Source organism: Podarcis melisellensis, assembly GCF_964234715.1.
Source record: "Podarcis melisellensis genome assembly, chromosome: 3".
Taxonomy (NCBI): Eukaryota; Metazoa; Chordata; class Lepidosauria; order Squamata; family Lacertidae; genus Podarcis; species Podarcis melisellensis.
The window spans coordinates 30,366,746-30,383,135 of record NC_138530.1 but is presented as its reverse complement, the minus strand read 5'-3'; the positions used below and the strand labels follow the sequence as shown (position 1 = coordinate 30,383,135).

Genomic DNA, 16,390 nt, shown 5'->3' with positions numbered 1-16,390 from the left:
TTTCAAGTACCTTGTCTGTCTCTTTCTTCTGCTTGGGACCTTCCTGTTTCCCTGCCAGCTGCGACTTTATTCCTCGGGGGAAGGTGGAGCCTCCATCACTTATGCAGACCACACTGCAAGAACCCCTCAGCAGCATAATTATAACCTTAATGACTACCGTAATCTTCTCTTGCCAAAAGGTGATTAGTAATGTTTTATTTTTCAACTTGTGTGGATGCTGTTTTTTCCACCAAGACCTAAATTAAACATTGCTTCATATTCTTGAGAACAATACCTAATTAACTTGTATGAATTAAGGAAGCATTTAATTCGAGAGTGTTAACTTTAATGTCTTTGTGTTTGACAGCTTGGGCAGGTTGGAATATTCTTACTTTTAAAAAGAGAAAAGACCCCCCCCCCAAAAAAAAAGACAGAACCAACAAGTTTAAGATTTATTATAGTTTTTTTTATTAGCAAACTTTCATGGGAAAGTTCTGGGTGTGCTAACAACAGCAGGCACATGGGCTTCACTGTTTGGCATATGACACTCAACAGAATTGCACTTTATTGTTACAATACCAGGAATTTTCAGGCCACAACTCAAAATCAAGCCTTTGTTGATGTACTGTTTTCTATATATTTCCATTTATTCTGGTTAGCCCTCACACCTGAAGCAATTTGTCGTAAGTTCTGGAGGCACTCAGTTTCAGTTTGCGGATTTTGCTTTGATTTAGATGTTCTGTTTTCCTTCCCATTTACTTCAGTGACTCTTACAACCCATTTGTCTCTGCAGTTACCACAAGAGTCCCTTCCGATTATTAGATACGTTTTTCTCCATTTCACAACAAGAGTGAACCAACACCCTTGAAGATAAACAGAGAAGAACTTGCTTCCTTTGGAGGAGTTCTCAAGTTCTCCTTGGCATTTGGAAGACTTTGGGATTGAAACAGTTGCTGTAAGTGGAGAAAAAATATTTCAGGGGCTATCTTAACCTGCTTTGTAGACAGTTACAGTGCAGAACTTGCTGGGCTGGGGCGGTAGTCACATAACTATCGAAAGAATGATGCAAAGCAGTTGCGCAAACTAAAGAACTCTGGCTATGCACATTCCTGGACAAAGGAGAAGAGAGGTAGCATGAAGTTTCATTTGACCCCAAATTTTAACTGCTGACATGAGTGGGGGCTCCATTTCATGCTCACATGCTTATAATCAACTGAGCAACTACACTGCTGGTTTTGACATAAGAGCTGGCAAGTGGTGTCCTGCTCACCAGAAGACAACATGCCTATCCTGAATTCATTTTTGCTGCTTACGTTCAGGTCGCTGTTGTACACTGACTGGGGAAGGACATGCTCATTTGCAAGCCTGCCATCTAAGAGCTCCCCGCACATGTGCGTTTCTTCATAGGTTCTCTTCTCTAACGCGCTGCAGTTGTTGGCATGGCATGCCAAAGGCTCCAATTCGTAATGCTCATGTTCCATGCCCGTTTTTTGACCTCTAGAGTCCAACTGATACTTACTGGCAGGCTGAGCTTTGTTTTGTTCCCCGTCCCCTTTGTTCCCCGACAACGCCTGGGAAAAGGCGCTGCACTGCAGCCTTTTCGGCAGAGGAATCTGACCAAAAGTACCTTGGGGCCCAAGGCAACGGCACATGCACTGGAAGAAGAAGGTCGCAAAGCCCCAACTAATGCACATTATAAGCATCATGAAGGTACCGAGCTGAGTATATGCCAGAACGGTGGAAGGCATCATCATGGCGCCGGCTACAAATGTGGTCAGAGCAGCCATAGCAATTGCCGAACCCATGCGGCTGAGGGAGAAGACTACTTTCCCTTCTCGGTCAGGATCGGGAGCTAAGCGATAAGCAACGCCATAATGGACCGCGAAGTCTACCGATAAGCCGACAGCAACAGAAATGGTGACAGACTCCAAAACATTTAGCTCCCAGCCAAGAAGGACCAATGATCCAACTGTGACAAAAATGGTTCCTGCTATCGAAACTATTGCATAAAGGCTCAGTATGATATTCCATGTTGTGAGCAGCATTACGCTGAACGCAACAGCCACAGAAAGACCCATGGCAATCAAAGTGCCATCAGAGAGACTGTCCTGGAGATCATAGAACTCTAGATTGCTCACAAACCAGCCACTGCTTAGACCCTCAGGGGCAGTGCTCAGCTCATCCGCAATCCAGGTATCTACCTCTTTGTAGAACTGATGCATCTTCTCGTAAGCCAAGGTGAAGAGGTAGGTGCTCTGGAACTCCAGTACTACTGCTCTGATGGTATCGTTGATGTCAAAGCGAGGCCCCGGGGTTTTGCTGTCTAAATGGTACCCTGTGCTTCTTTCAAGTTCCATGATGGCCCTCTTGATGCATAACTCAAAAACCTCCTGTTTATAGGGGAAGCTCCAGTGACTGCAGCACGGATAGAGAGCCGGCTCGTCGCAGTCCTGATTTTCCATCCACTGCTTAAACGTCTCAATGAAGCAGCTTGTGAAGTCCTGCTCTTCTGTTTGGTAGAAAAAGGTCTGATTTCTCAGCCTCTGGCAAAACTTCAGAATCCAGAGCTGTGAGTCTGGGCTCGCAATATTGAAAGTGCTGTCCAGTTTCAGCTTCCCTTTGCTTTTGGGATTTAGGGGGTCCCCGTTATCCTCAGGAGAGACCCCCCAGATAATAGTGATTGGCATATGAAGCTCTTCTCCGTGATGGACACGTTCAAACATGAACAGCTTTTTGTACTCTGCGTCATAGCGTTCAAACGGATGGGAAGACCTGAACACTTGAAACTCGGAGAGTTCCAGGGATGGCAGCTTCATCTTTGGATTCACACAGACGATATATGCTCCCCCAACAGTTAAGGCCAGGAACCAGACCAACCAGATGTAGCGAAACCTGATAACTATGTGTGGCAACACTTTCTCGAAAAAGATCCGGGATGCTTCCGAGGCTGCGAAAGCAACCTTGCGGAACATTTGGCACAGCACTGTCCAGCAGCTTTTGTTATTGTACACACTTGCCTGAGGCTTTCTGAAGCAACTAAATATATTGAGTAGATACCGTTCGTGTAACACGACGACTGCAGGTAACCAGGTTACCATTAATACATAGTTCACCAATATGGCGGTGCCAGCATAAACACCAAAACATCTGATTGCTGTGATATTGCTGACATAATTGGCATAGAAGGCAGCGGCGGTGGTAAAACTGGTGACAAACATGGAAAGGGCAGCATGTTGCAGGGTGATGCTCACCGTCTCCGAAGTGGCAGCTTGAGACTTGTCAAATTTTGTGTAGTTCCACACATCGCACAATACGAAAGCATCATCCGCCCCAATCCCGACGAGAATAATCAGTGCAGTGAGGTTCATAAAGGGGAAAAATTCAAAATTAAATACTACCCGATAAAGAAAATAAGAAACGATCAAGGAGCTAATTATTGCAAACATAGTCATCAGTGTGATAAACATGGACTTGGTATATATGCACATGACTAAGAGAACAATCACAATGGCTATAGCAGGATACACAGTATCCATTAAAAGGTAATCTTGGAATAAACTATGCTTTATTCCAAACTCAATCCCTGTGATGGTGGTTATTCCATCTGAAGAGTTCCAGTTCTCAAAGTTATCCAGATAGATATTCATCATGCTCTCCCCTTTTTCAGTAGGTGAAAAGAGCATGCTGTACTTTAAAGCTGGTAAGACATAGTCTGTAGTCTTTGGACTTAGAAAATCTTTGTCTACTAGGTAGTGGAGAATCTGGTAAACAGCATTGTACTTTGTACATTTACGAGGCACATTTGTACACTTGAGTTGGTCCTTCCTTCTGGCTGCCATATCCCAGCAATCTGGTCCCAGGGTCCCATTATAGTAGTATTTGGCACATGTACGGAGCTGCTTCAGAGTGTGAGAAACATCTTTCTCCACAAGCTTTTGACAGGATGATCTGTTGTTTAAAATGGCAATGTAATTGCCTAGCGTCCAGCTGGGGCAGCACGAAGCAGCAGTGGTCCTCTGGCAGAGATCACCAAACTGAGCATGGGATCGTATCTGCGTAAAGAAAGACAGAAAGATTTATAATAAGAAGCAGAAGTGCAAAGCTCAAACACCATTTTAACATTTTCGCTGCCCACAAAAAAATCTTCTTACCATCTCTAAAAATATTAGTTCCAACTGTGGGATTTCTCAAGAAGCGTTTGAGTGATTTGGAACCAATTCTTTATGATCACTAATTGCACACACTTTTGAGCTCTGTCCTTCCCTTATGCACATTTAGCAAGAGCAATTTATACTAAGCAATCAGTGGTTTTGATAGCAAATGAGATGTAATTTTAAAGGTAACATACTTTGGAGACTAAATTTACTGCTCCTAGATTCATTTGAACACATACCAAAAAAGTAATATACTCCGTCAGAAATATTTTTTTTCTGTATACTGAAGGCAAAGGAAAATACAGGCACCAGGAATTCTCAACTGAGCACACTGCTGTAGCTACATTTATACAAATGTGAGTGCAAATTGGTTAAAACTGGTCACCTGGAAGTCTTGAGTGTATCTTTAACTACAGCCAAGAACAGAAAAATCATCTGATATAAAACAGACTGACTTGTGTGGACAAAACTATAATTAAATTTTGCTGCTTTCCTCGGTTCTCAGTCAGAACTATGAATCCTTTCTTCACCAGATCAAGAAAAGGCAACAATGCAGGCAGACAGGTAAGAGGCTTGGTTAAGCGTTTATGTGGTACTTGAATTTCTCAATCACTTGACACGGCTGCCATTTCACAATGTTTCTAGGGTTATCACACATCTATTAAAGTTGCTGATAACCACAGGAAAGTCATTTTCCTAGACACATTTAGAAGTTAACTGGCACAAACTGTGGCAAGGCTTCAATATGCATGTAAAGACCTTTTCAGACTAGTCTTTTGAACTGGTTCCCATGCTATCTTTTTGCATAGGGAATGTTGGAAGATATCTGTGTCAGGATCCGCCCTACTTTCAAGTAGGACCCTGGCGGAGACACATGCCCGACTGGCATGTTCTCTCCCTCCTGGTCGATCGTTCGGGAGCTTCAAAAGCTTTCTTCTGCCTGAACATCACAGCGACTGATGCCAGCAGACATTGGCACATTTAGGGAGCTGCAGAGTTTGCGCAGTCAGCGTAAAAGAACTCAGTAGCTCAGCATTTGGCTAATCTACATTTATTTACATATAAAGCACTCAGAGCATTCTGACTTTGCTGTCTGATGAGAAAGAGGAAGGAGCTAAGAGAAAGAACAGAGGACAATAGTCCCACTTCACAGAACACAGTAACACAAACATTCTGTCTCCCTCACTTCCCACTCTGTGGAATCAAAACATACAGAGTCATGTGATAGACAACAATCCCATGACTGCAGACACAGGGAATGAATCTGAGAGAGTTCCTTGGACAAGTTTAACAACTGCAACATGATGCGACAAAGAGGGTATGTACATACTATATCCCACAAGAGCAACAAACCTGTAAACCGCCCCCCCCCAAATCCCCAGTGTTACCTTTTCCTAACTGGTCAATGCATTCAGAGAATATATTGCTATGTAGACTCCTTCCATCACTCCCAGAAATCAGAATATATATATTTATGGAAATACAGGAGGGATAGGCTCCTTAATTTGTGTGGGCACAGCTACTGAGGTGTGGGGATCTTTGTGGCACTGCTATTCAAAGGGCCAGGATACTCATTAGTTAGGCCTGCAAAGCTTCAGAATTAAGTTGTGCCTAATGTACATCTGGACTCACTAGTCAAATTTCCTACTTGGAATGCATAACAAAGGACCAATCCTGGATACACTTATGTACTTTCCCAATATTATCGGAGGATTAGTCTTACTAAGTCACTTACACATGTGCTTAAGCTTTTTGAAAGCCAGGCACATTTCAGACATCCAAACATTCTGGTTTTGAGTCATATTGAAATTGCTTTGGCTGATTATGTGCAATCCTTTTATAGCAGAGGCAAAAAAGAACAGGATTTAGGAATTCTCCTGATCGTTATAAAAGATTTAATATGGCCTTAATTTTGTCAAACAATTTCAGAACAATAATGACCTAGCATTCCATAAAAGCAGGATAATTCACATTTGATTGTTTCCAGATAAAAACACTCACACATGCAAGCTCAGGAAAAAACGAACAACCTAATAAATAAAAGGAAGCACTGGAATGCCATCTCTTTATTTTTCATGGCCCATGTCCAGTTGTATCAGGGAGGATACAACATGAAAGCCCTTCAGGTCAGCCAGACAAGCTGGGAGGAAAAAACTTTCATCCACTTTACTTATTCAAGTTCAATCTGAAACTGTGAGTTTGCTTGCTATTCCTCAACACACTGCAGACCTTACATATTTGCTGTTAAAGTAAGCCTCACAAAAGATAAAGATAAATTGGCTGTTAGAACTTGGAAAGGGAGACTTAGCCTGGAACTTATCAAAATACCTCATGAAAACATTGTTTTAGAAATACTGCTAACACATGCAAGGGTTAGGGGTCTGTTTTGTTGCTACATCAAAAGGTGTTGCCAAGGCCACTTTGTGTATGCGAGATTAGATGTATCATTGTGATGTTTTCCACTTGTTCTGCAACCATCTAAAGAAAACATTGTGCTTAAATTATCTCTCCGTGGTTTTCAGATTTCTTACACTTCCAATGTGACCATGTGCTCTAGAACCCACACATTTCTTAGTAATACTATATTGTACAGCAGGAGGAACTTACTGTATTTTTCGTGTATAAGACAAGGTTTCCCCCCTAAAAATAATGTCCAAAATTATAAGAATTGAAATAAGGTGATAAATTGCTGGGTAAAGTTTGAAAATTTGGAACGCAGGAACGAGAGATGTGAGGAAGTCCAAAGAAGTGAAGAAAGTATGATTATTGTTAAAGTATATGTTATTTTGTTTGTTTTTTCTTTATTGTATTAAGAAAATCTTGAATAAATATTTATTTTAAAAGAAATGTCCAAAATTTCAGGGAGTCTTATACATGGATAGATCTCCCCCCATTTTCTTAAATTGGAGTCCCCCAAATAAGGGGCGTATTATACACAGAAAAATACAGTACCTCTGCTCCTCCAGATGTTGCTGGACTGCAACGTCCATCATCTTCCATTACTTATGGAGGCGAGGGCTGGTGGGAGTTGAAGCCCAACAATATCAGAAGGATAGCAGTTTAGCCATCTCTGTTTTAAAGGGAAGACTGGTAATGGCAGACGACCTGTCTTTTGGGGGGCTTTATCTATGTTTCACACTGGAGAATGAGGACACGCTTCCAAGAAACCCCAAAGTTCCTCAGAAAACAGTTTGAAAGCAGTTGCTACGTGTTTGTTTATTAATCTATGACTTGGCTTTCACATAAATTTCAAGGTGATTAGTGGCAGTAAAAGCCCTGCTGTGGACGGGGGCTTCTGATAGTTTAGAGACTTCACAGAGGGGTTCTTTTGCAGAACAAAGTGACCTCCTGGGTATATAAGAGGTAAGACCTCAAACCACCTAGTCCCCAAACTGTTTCAAGCCATGTATGTTAGTACCAAAAGCTTGAACTTGACCTAGCAGCAATTAGCAAGCATTGTAGATCCTGCAGACAAGGTGTTGTGTGCTGGCTGCAGTTCGCTCCCCACAGGCAGCCTAGCTGCCATATTCTGCACCAGCTACAGCAGGGGTAGGCAACCTAAGGCCCGGATGTGGCCCAGTCGCCTTCTCAATCTGGCCCAAGGCTGGTCCAGGAATGAGTGTGTTTTTACATGAGTAGAATGTGTCCTTTTATTTAAAATGCATCTCTGGGTTATTTGTGGGGCCTGCCTGGTGTTTTTACATGAGTAGACTGTGTGCTTTTATTTAAAATGCATCTCTGGGTTATTTGTGGGGCATAGGAATTCGTTCATTTCCCCCCCAAAATATAGTCCAGCCCACCACATGGTCTGCGGGACGGTGGATCGGACCACGCCTGAAAAAGGTTGCTGACCCCTGAGCTACAGCTTCCAGAACAATGTCAAGGGTTGCCACCTCAGAGAGAACACTGCAGCAATTCAAACTTGAGGCTACCACTGCATGGTCAAGCTGTCCTGATTGAGAAACTGCTGTAGAAGTCTGTAGAAGGCACTCCAAGACCATCAGTAACAGAGCTGCATCTAGGGCAGGCATGTCAAAACTCCGTTTTGGGGGCTTAATTCGGCCCGCTGGAACCCTGTGGCAGTATATGTCTGGGGGTAAAATCCTAAAAAACAACTCAGTACAGTGGTACCTCGGGTTAAGATCTTAATTTGTTCTGGAGGTCCGTTCTTAAGCTGAGGTACCACTTTAACTAATGGGGCCTCCTGCTGCGCGATTTCTGTTCTCATCCTGAAGCAAAGTTCTTAATCCAAGGTACTATTTCTGGGTTAGCGGAAGCGTCTGTAACCCAAGGTACCACTGTAACCTCAATCCTAAAAAAAAGCTCAACAACTTGGGTTTGCCCTCACGCATGGTCACTTCATCAAATCTGGCCCTCTTTGAAAAAAGTTTGGGCACCCCCAGATCTAGGGGAACCCCCAGAGCATGCACCTGCTTCTTCAAGGATAGTGCAACATCATACAGGGCAAGCAACTGTCTGACTTCCCTAACCGGGGAACTGCGCACTCACAGAGCTTCCTGCTTGCCAGGATTCACACGCAGGTTATTAGCCCTTGCCCTGCCCACCAGTGCATCCAGACATTGATTCAGTGCTCGCTTAGCCAGTTCCAGTTCTCTGTTACAGTGACACAGAGTTGGGTACCAACAATATCTCCTAACGACCAATCCCATTAACTTCATATAGCTGTTCAATAGCACTGGAAGCTAATACATTGCCCTGCAGCACTACATAACTCAAAAGCCAGGAAACTGAGAAACACCCATCCAATACTATCTTCTGGAACTATCTTTCCTGGAGATAAGACCAGAACCATGGCAGAACCGTGCCCCCAGTGCCAATCTCCCAAGGTTGGTCCAAGAGCTGATAATATCAAAAGCCAATGAGAGATCAACCAGAAGCAGCAGGGTCACACTCACCCTCTCCCTCTCCAGGCCAATTTAGTCCCAAACCCTCTTCTAAACCCAGACTGAAATAAAAAAAATATTCCTTCAGATCTGAAGAAGTGTGCATGCACACGAAAGCTCATACCAAGAACTAACTTAGTTGGTCTTTAAGGTGCTACTGGAAGGAATTTTTTTGTTTTGACTATGGCAGACCAACACGGCTACCTATCTGTAACCAGACTGAAATAGTTCCAGACAAATCTATACATCTACTTGCAGCAGGATTTTCCTATACTGGAATCTCACTTGTGAGTCTGTTTTTGGGAAGCGCCCTAGAGAAGATTTCTAGGTCAGTTAAAATCTAAAAGCATATGATCAGTTTTTAAAAGGGCTTAAACGTTAGTAATATACAAACTGGGGGCTGAATCCTGTAGCCATTCTGCATATGGCATTAACATTAAGATTATGTGGGTGCAATGTGTGAAGAATTATAGGATCTTTTCCCAAGCATAAGTAAGCCAGATGGCTAAAGCTGATACTGCATGCCCAAGATAATTTGTGTATGACTGGTACACAGCTGGCAATACAATTTATAATATCCTGCCCCCTCTTATGGAAATGCTGGAAATTTAATCAAAGTTTCCATTAAAACACATAATGGCACAGAAAGGAAATATGGCAGACCTTAAACTTAAACTTTCAAAACACCAAACGAGTTGGATTTGCTTCCACATGAGTTAATGGCATTGACTTGAGTACAGGAGGAGTCAGGCCTTTAAAGGAACATGAACTGGAAAGAGATACGGATAGCAGGCAACAAGAGAGAGACATTAATAAAGATGAAAGACCACAGAAGACATCAATGCCTCATTACTGGGCAAGACAGCCTCAATTCAAAGACCCAGAGGTTTGCAATAGGATAGAGCTGTTTTCTAAATACAACACACACTTAAAAACACCACCTATTTCCATATGGCTTGAACAGCCAATGAAACTTTAAAAAAATAATTCCGTTAGAATAACTAAATGCAGTTCCCATTCCCCCAGCTCATTCAGTATTGAAAGCTTTTCTAACCAGAAGCCATCATTTTAATATCTGGGTAATACAGTGGTACCTCGGGTTACAGACGCTTCAGGTTACAGACTTCGCTAACCCAGAAATAGTACCTTGGGTTAAGAGCTTTGCTTCAGGATGAGAACAGAAATTGCACGGCCGCAGCAGCAGCAGGAGGCCCCATTAGCTAAAGTGGTACCTCAGGTTAAGAACAGTTTCAGGTTAAGAACGGACCTCCAGAACGAATTAAGTTCTTAACCCAAGCTACCACTGTATTGCTACTTCTCCAAATACTCATGATAGAGTCTACAAAGATTGCAAATAACTTGAGAAGCTATCATCTGGTTTAAAAGCAGCCCACGATTTCAACTCAACCACAGTTGGGATTATGCTAGACATCGTCCTCGTCATCATGATGATAATAAGAATTATTCAAGTGCCTCTAAAGTAAACATCCATGCAAGTGTGCTGCAAAGCTGTCAAGCTGCTTGAATAAAATTATGTTATAAAATAAATGGCTTGTTTGCTTTATTATAATCACCTAGAACTGGAAAAAAAAGATTTAAAGCACTATTACAAGCTCTTCAGCTTGAATTCAGTTTTCTTTTGCAATTTTGTGGTGCTTCAAAAGCAGGTTTTTCTTTCATTCTTTTTTCAAAAGCAGATATTAGTATTAAGCAGTAACTGAAACATTTCCCCTTATATCTAGCGTGCAGATTGGGTTGCGAAAGCCTTGCAACAATGAATGATTACGTGAACCCTAAATAAGTTATTACCCATTCATTCCTGCACACACATCCCACAACTGAGTGCTCATACTTCCACTTGCATGGATTCTTGCACTGTTGGACATAACAATCTGATAACTCACAAAAATCTAGTTTTCCATTTCCCTACCAGCCCGCCAAGCAGCACTGCGAGGGGCAAACTACATGTGACACCAATCATGTGGTTTGTCTGTGGCTTTTCTTTTGGAAATAGCCAGCACAGGACACCAGGCCCAGATTGGGACCATGGTGAGAGGAGCAGGGGGACAACAGCCCTTTTCTCTCCTGCTACAGTCCCAATCTGGACTGGACACCAGCACATGCAGTTTGCATGGTGACCCAATCCGGATCAGGACCATGAACCAACCATATTTTGAGGCTCCAGCACCTGTCAAAGTATACCAACTACTGTAGATTCAGGGAGTGACAAGCTCACATATCATAGATATACAATATGAACATACTCTCTTCACTTTACCAAAGACCTTGCATCAGTTAAGGTCCATTAGTTAAAACCAGACTTCATTCTCAACTATATGCAACGTTAACTTCTAACACATGCAGGAGGAACTCACGAAGTCCCTGAGGCTGCCTGTTACTTTTTACATTTTGGTTCCTTGGGGGAATAAAAAAAGGCCCTAACTATTTTGATGATGGAAAACATTCTCTCCTGATCAGAGCAGTCAAGACCAAAGTGTCTTCTTTCATCCCCCTGTGCTCTGAAGAGGAAGCAAACTTTGCTTTCTCAGAACATCACGATCTGGATTGAATTATTTTGGGGGGCTGCAGGGGGGTATTTACGCAAGTTACTGTATATATGTCTGCGTTCCCTATTGCCAATCTATTCCCTTTTGGACTTACAAACCTAAGCAACTCACGGAATCACACACAAGAAAACTACTTTAAGGAGTATTGTAAACGGGCAAAAAATACTTCCTCGCCAAGATGACAAAACAATCAATGAGAAAGACAAAGTCTTATTCTGAAAAATGCATACTAAATCCTGCTCCTCTCCTCAGACAAAGTATTCAGAATAGGAATGGGTAGGAAAAAATGAAGCAGACAGCACTGTTAACCTTGAGAAGGGGTCATAAAGAAATGTTGGGCAGCATTATCATCACCAGTGTAAAAGGCAAAGTTTCTTTTGTCCTAATGGTTGCCTGCCAATAAGTACCCTGTGACAAGCAAGACTTTAGTAATTATCAAAGACAAGAACACGGAGTTTCACATTTAGTCATATGAAAATTTGATATCTGTACTTACTCTCATATTATCCACATTGCACATTGATTTTATTGCAGGTAAGTTCCACAAGTTATTTCCATCTGCTGATGTAAATACCACTCGGGAATAGCGATCACCTGAAATAAGATTGACATATTAAGGAGGTTTCTTGAGAGTTAAAGTGTAGGGTATGTTCTCAGTTCAGTAGCACCCTGGGACACTCTGTCTCAGTCTAACCTACCTCAAAAGGTTGTTGTGTGAATAGGATGGGTGTGGAGAAGCATTTACGCAGTCTTGAACTTCATGGAGGAAAGGCGGAATTATAATGTAATGAATAAAATAGCTAAATTGGTGTGCCTAAACCATCCTCTGTACTATATTAACATACAGAAACTAATTGCTAATAAAAGCAGCACATAGAAACTGGGGGATGTTTTATAAAGTTAGCATTCATTTTCAGAAATGTTGAGTTTGTAATAATCAGTTGGTAGAGTCAAGTGTCTTATTTTAGTGCATACACTTTCAGTATCAATATACTTTGAAAAATAGCGCCAAAGGGACCAATGTGTTATTGGTGTGAGTGGGTTGGGCTGAAAGGAGGAGGAGGATTTACACCTCTCCCATTTGTTCTAGCACCAAGGAGAAGCAAGCATTCAGCTATCCATTTACTTCCAGTGGTAAGAAAGGAGCACATGCAAAATTCCCTTTCTTCCCACACCACAAACTTCACAAAGCTGCAGCTAGTAAGGAAGTAAAAAGTTGATTTCCTGGAAATATCGTGCAGGATTCATCTAATGAACCCCGATAGCAGAAGCCATGTGCAGGACTTCTGTTTGTGTGACATCTCCTTCCCCGTGTGCCCCCCACAATGGGCTTCAGGTGTGTGTATCTAGTGACTCCTCAGACAGTGACCGCAGAGGGCAGAGAGGATTGTTCTGTCTGATATGCTTGTGTAGACCCACTCTTTATAGCACCAGGACACTGAATTCCACCCATGCACATTTTCATATCACTAGTGAGGGGGGGAACAAGTGCATGTTAAATACCACTACTATGGTGATAATCTCTAAATGTAGTAGGAACTTGTAGCTTGGTAATCATCCCTTGCTTTTCACAAACTGAAAAGAACATTACCTGGGAAATTGACAAGGTCAATAGATAGCACCAACTGTACGTTCATCTTCCTCACATGCTTTAGATTAGGCAAAGGCAAACTCGGCCCTCCAGATGTTTTGGGACTACAGCTCCCACCATCCCTACATAACAGGACCAGTTGTAGTCCCAAAACATCTGGAGGGCCGAGTTTGCCTATGCCTGCTTTAGATTCATTTCCTAACATTTTTGCACACTTAACACTCACTTGGAATGTCGCAGAAAAAGCTGTCCTTGTGGAAATTCCAGTCTGCTTCTCTCTTCTCTCTTTCATAGTGATCATCTGAATATCGGTTATCTCGATGGCTAAGAGAGAACAATTTTTCATCTTTTAAAATATAGCATTCGAACAGCTTACACTTTTAACAGTTATCTTTGTTTCAATAGTAACTGCACAAAAAGGCGGCAGCGGAGGGAGGAGTGCCACGAAGGGGGGAGTGCCACAAAGATACATGTACTCCAGTTTTGTTGGGTGCTAAAGACATACCTCTTTACACAGATGTTTGGAACTTCTTGAGGTTGTCACTGGTTAGGGTCAGGAAAATCTGGTTGGCAGAACAGTTTTTGGCAGGGATGGGGAACTTATGTCTCCCACGACCTGCAGGATAACTCTGACAGGTGGGTGGAGCAACCCACCCATGAATCACTTAAAAATAAATTAATTAAAAGATAGCTGAATGCGGGAGGGAGGGGGGATGAATACCTATCCACAACCAAACAAAGAACAAGCTGCTCCTACCATGATTTTCAAGAGCAGTTCTATCCTTAAAAGAACACTAACATAAAACAGGGTCAGCAACATCATTACTCTGTGTTCTCTGCTTTTTATACTAATATGGGCATACTGCCCCATTACACATTTTCAGCTGTGGCTGCTGGATAAAGTAAGAATTCCCTAAGAAAATAAATCAAGTTTCACATGACTTCCAGGGTTTAAGAATTCAAATATTCAAAATAGTTTTTTATATCACCGTAAATGTTTGTTAGCATGCCACCTTGTTATTAACACTGACCAGGGCTTATGATTAAGAGAGCCAGATGTTAAAAGTGTGCAGTGCTATTTTTGTTGTATGGTGGGGGGGGGGGAGAGGAGAGGTTTAAAATAAGTTCCCACATTTTGTTTCATACGATATGTAAGTGGAAAACAGCAGCAGAAGAGAACATGGTTGAAAAGCTCTTACCTCTTAGCCTGCTCATCTGCATATTTGAAAGGATAGTTTGCTAAGGTTGCTTTGTAGCCTGTGTTTTTCACCATGTTATTCCAGGTAACTAGCCGCTGTCCTATTGCAGTTCCTCTTGGCTCAAAACCCTATGGCAAAACATTAGAGAGCTTTTTTAGCACATGCCATCCTTCTATTTGAAAAGGATGTTAGCAAGTCCAATTGATGAGAAACCTTCATTAGAAAGCTCTCTCTCTGCAGTCCTATGCAACAAATTCACTACCACCAAGTCTTGCTCTTCCATAGGCGAAGGTAGACACAGATTGAGCATTCTGGGGGCCAGTGGATAGAAATGTTTAATTATCCTCCCCTCTTCCCTCTCCATCTCCACCGGGCGCCTTGCAAATGCCACCTTTGGGAAGCTGCTATTTTCATTGAAAGGGAAGCTCCCATAGGTGACAATGGAGATTTCACTTGAAACTTCAGAGGGATAATTTTTGTTGGGATTGTGGCAGAGAGTGCAAGAGCGCAAATGAGAGTGAAACTTCTCCAGTCCAAGGTCCCCAGGCTGCTCGTTAACACCATTCATGCAATTAATGGTGTGCCTAGCGTGGTTCTTAGTTGTTTGAGAGTTTTCCTACAATGTATTCAATCCCTATGGTAGTCCAAGAGGGAAAACATAGCTGCTCAAGTAATAAGCCTACAAACTGTGATGTCTAGACCCTGACTGAAATGTAGCTTTAGGTGTGCCTGCAATAAAATGAAACTGTCTAAAGCTTGCCAACGGTTGTTTCTTTAAAAATAAGATAAAATTAGAGGGCTTGGACTCATATCCTTGCCTTGTTTAACCATTTATGGATTCTTATGTCTATGCCAACAGTGGCACATGTAATGTCTAATGAGGAGCATGCTACCGCCGACTTCACCTAAATAGTTCAAGCAGATGGTTCTGCGACAACTTTTAATAGTGCAGTTATTCTCCCCCCTGCCCCCAGCCCAGAAGACTCTCCGTACCTTTGATGACTTGTTTTTTATTGTTAGCAAAGCCGATTACTAACCAAATATTCCTCTTTCATCTTCATGCTGCCATTGTTTGCATGCTCTGTTGTCTCTGTCTCGAGAGACCACACAATTCCCGTATAGCTCACACTGGGCTTTGAAATGTATGAAGCTGTTCTCCAATAACCTAAGCATGTGTAGACGTGCTCCACATGAAAAAAACACCCCTGGGACTGTGCAAAGCCACCTCCATAATAGTTGCTACATGCAGCGAACCATCAGTGCAAAGTGCCCCACTACTGGCTGCCATCATCTGGTTTGTCTCCATGTGAGTGTAAAAACACTCTATCAGAGTTTCATTGTAGTACAGAGAGAAACTGACAGCATTCAATACATGTGCAAAAATCTGCACCCAGTAGTTTGCTGCATGAGCAGCTAAGCTATGCAGTCATGGCGGGATGGGGTGGGGATTGTATTAAGCAGGCTGTGATTTCCACAACCCCTTGATCATTGTTGTATTAATAATAATAATAATAATAATAATAATAATAATAATAATAATAATTTATTATTTATACCCCGCCCATCTGGCTGGGCCTCCCCAGCCACTCTGGGCGGCTTCCATAAAAACCAAAAATACAGTAAAATCACACGTTAAAAACTTCCCTGAACAGGGCTGCCTTAAGATGTCTTCTGAATGTCAGGTAGTTGTTTATTGCTTTGACATCTGCTGGAAGGGCGTTCCACAGGGTGGGCGCCACTACCGAGAAGGCCCTCTGCCTGGTTCCCTGTAGCTTTGCTTCTTGCAATGAGGGAACCGCCAGAAGGCCCTCGGCGCTGGACCTCAGCGTCCGGGCAGAATGATGGGGGTGGAGACGCTCCTTCAGGTATACTGGACCGAGGCCGTTTAGGGCTTTAAAGGTCAGCACCAACACTTTGAATTGTGCTCGGAAACATACTGGGAGCCAATGTAGGTCTTTCAAGACCGGTGTTATATGGTCTCGGCGGCCGCTCCCAG

General features: G+C 42.5%; 1 protein-coding gene across 3 annotated transcripts in view; it reads right to left on the bottom strand.

Moving 5' to 3' along the window:
* Positions 1-835: 835 nt before the first annotated feature.
* The window catches only part of DISP1 (dispatched RND transporter family member 1), a 93,351-nt gene continuing 77,796 nt past the window's right edge, over positions 836-16,390 (bottom strand). For all 3 annotated transcript variants that reach the window (XM_081903718.1, XM_081903719.1, XM_081903720.1), the window contains exons 5-8: positions 14,395-14,522; positions 13,422-13,519; positions 12,101-12,198; positions 836-4,031 (exon numbers count right to left, since the gene is read on the bottom strand). In XM_081903718.1, the coding sequence (XP_081759844.1) occupies positions 1,122-4,031; positions 12,101-12,198; positions 13,422-13,519; positions 14,395-14,522 (3,234 nt within the window). In that variant the 3' untranslated portion in view covers positions 836-1,121. The remainder of the gene's footprint in view (positions 4,032-12,100; positions 12,199-13,421; positions 13,520-14,394; positions 14,523-16,390) is intronic.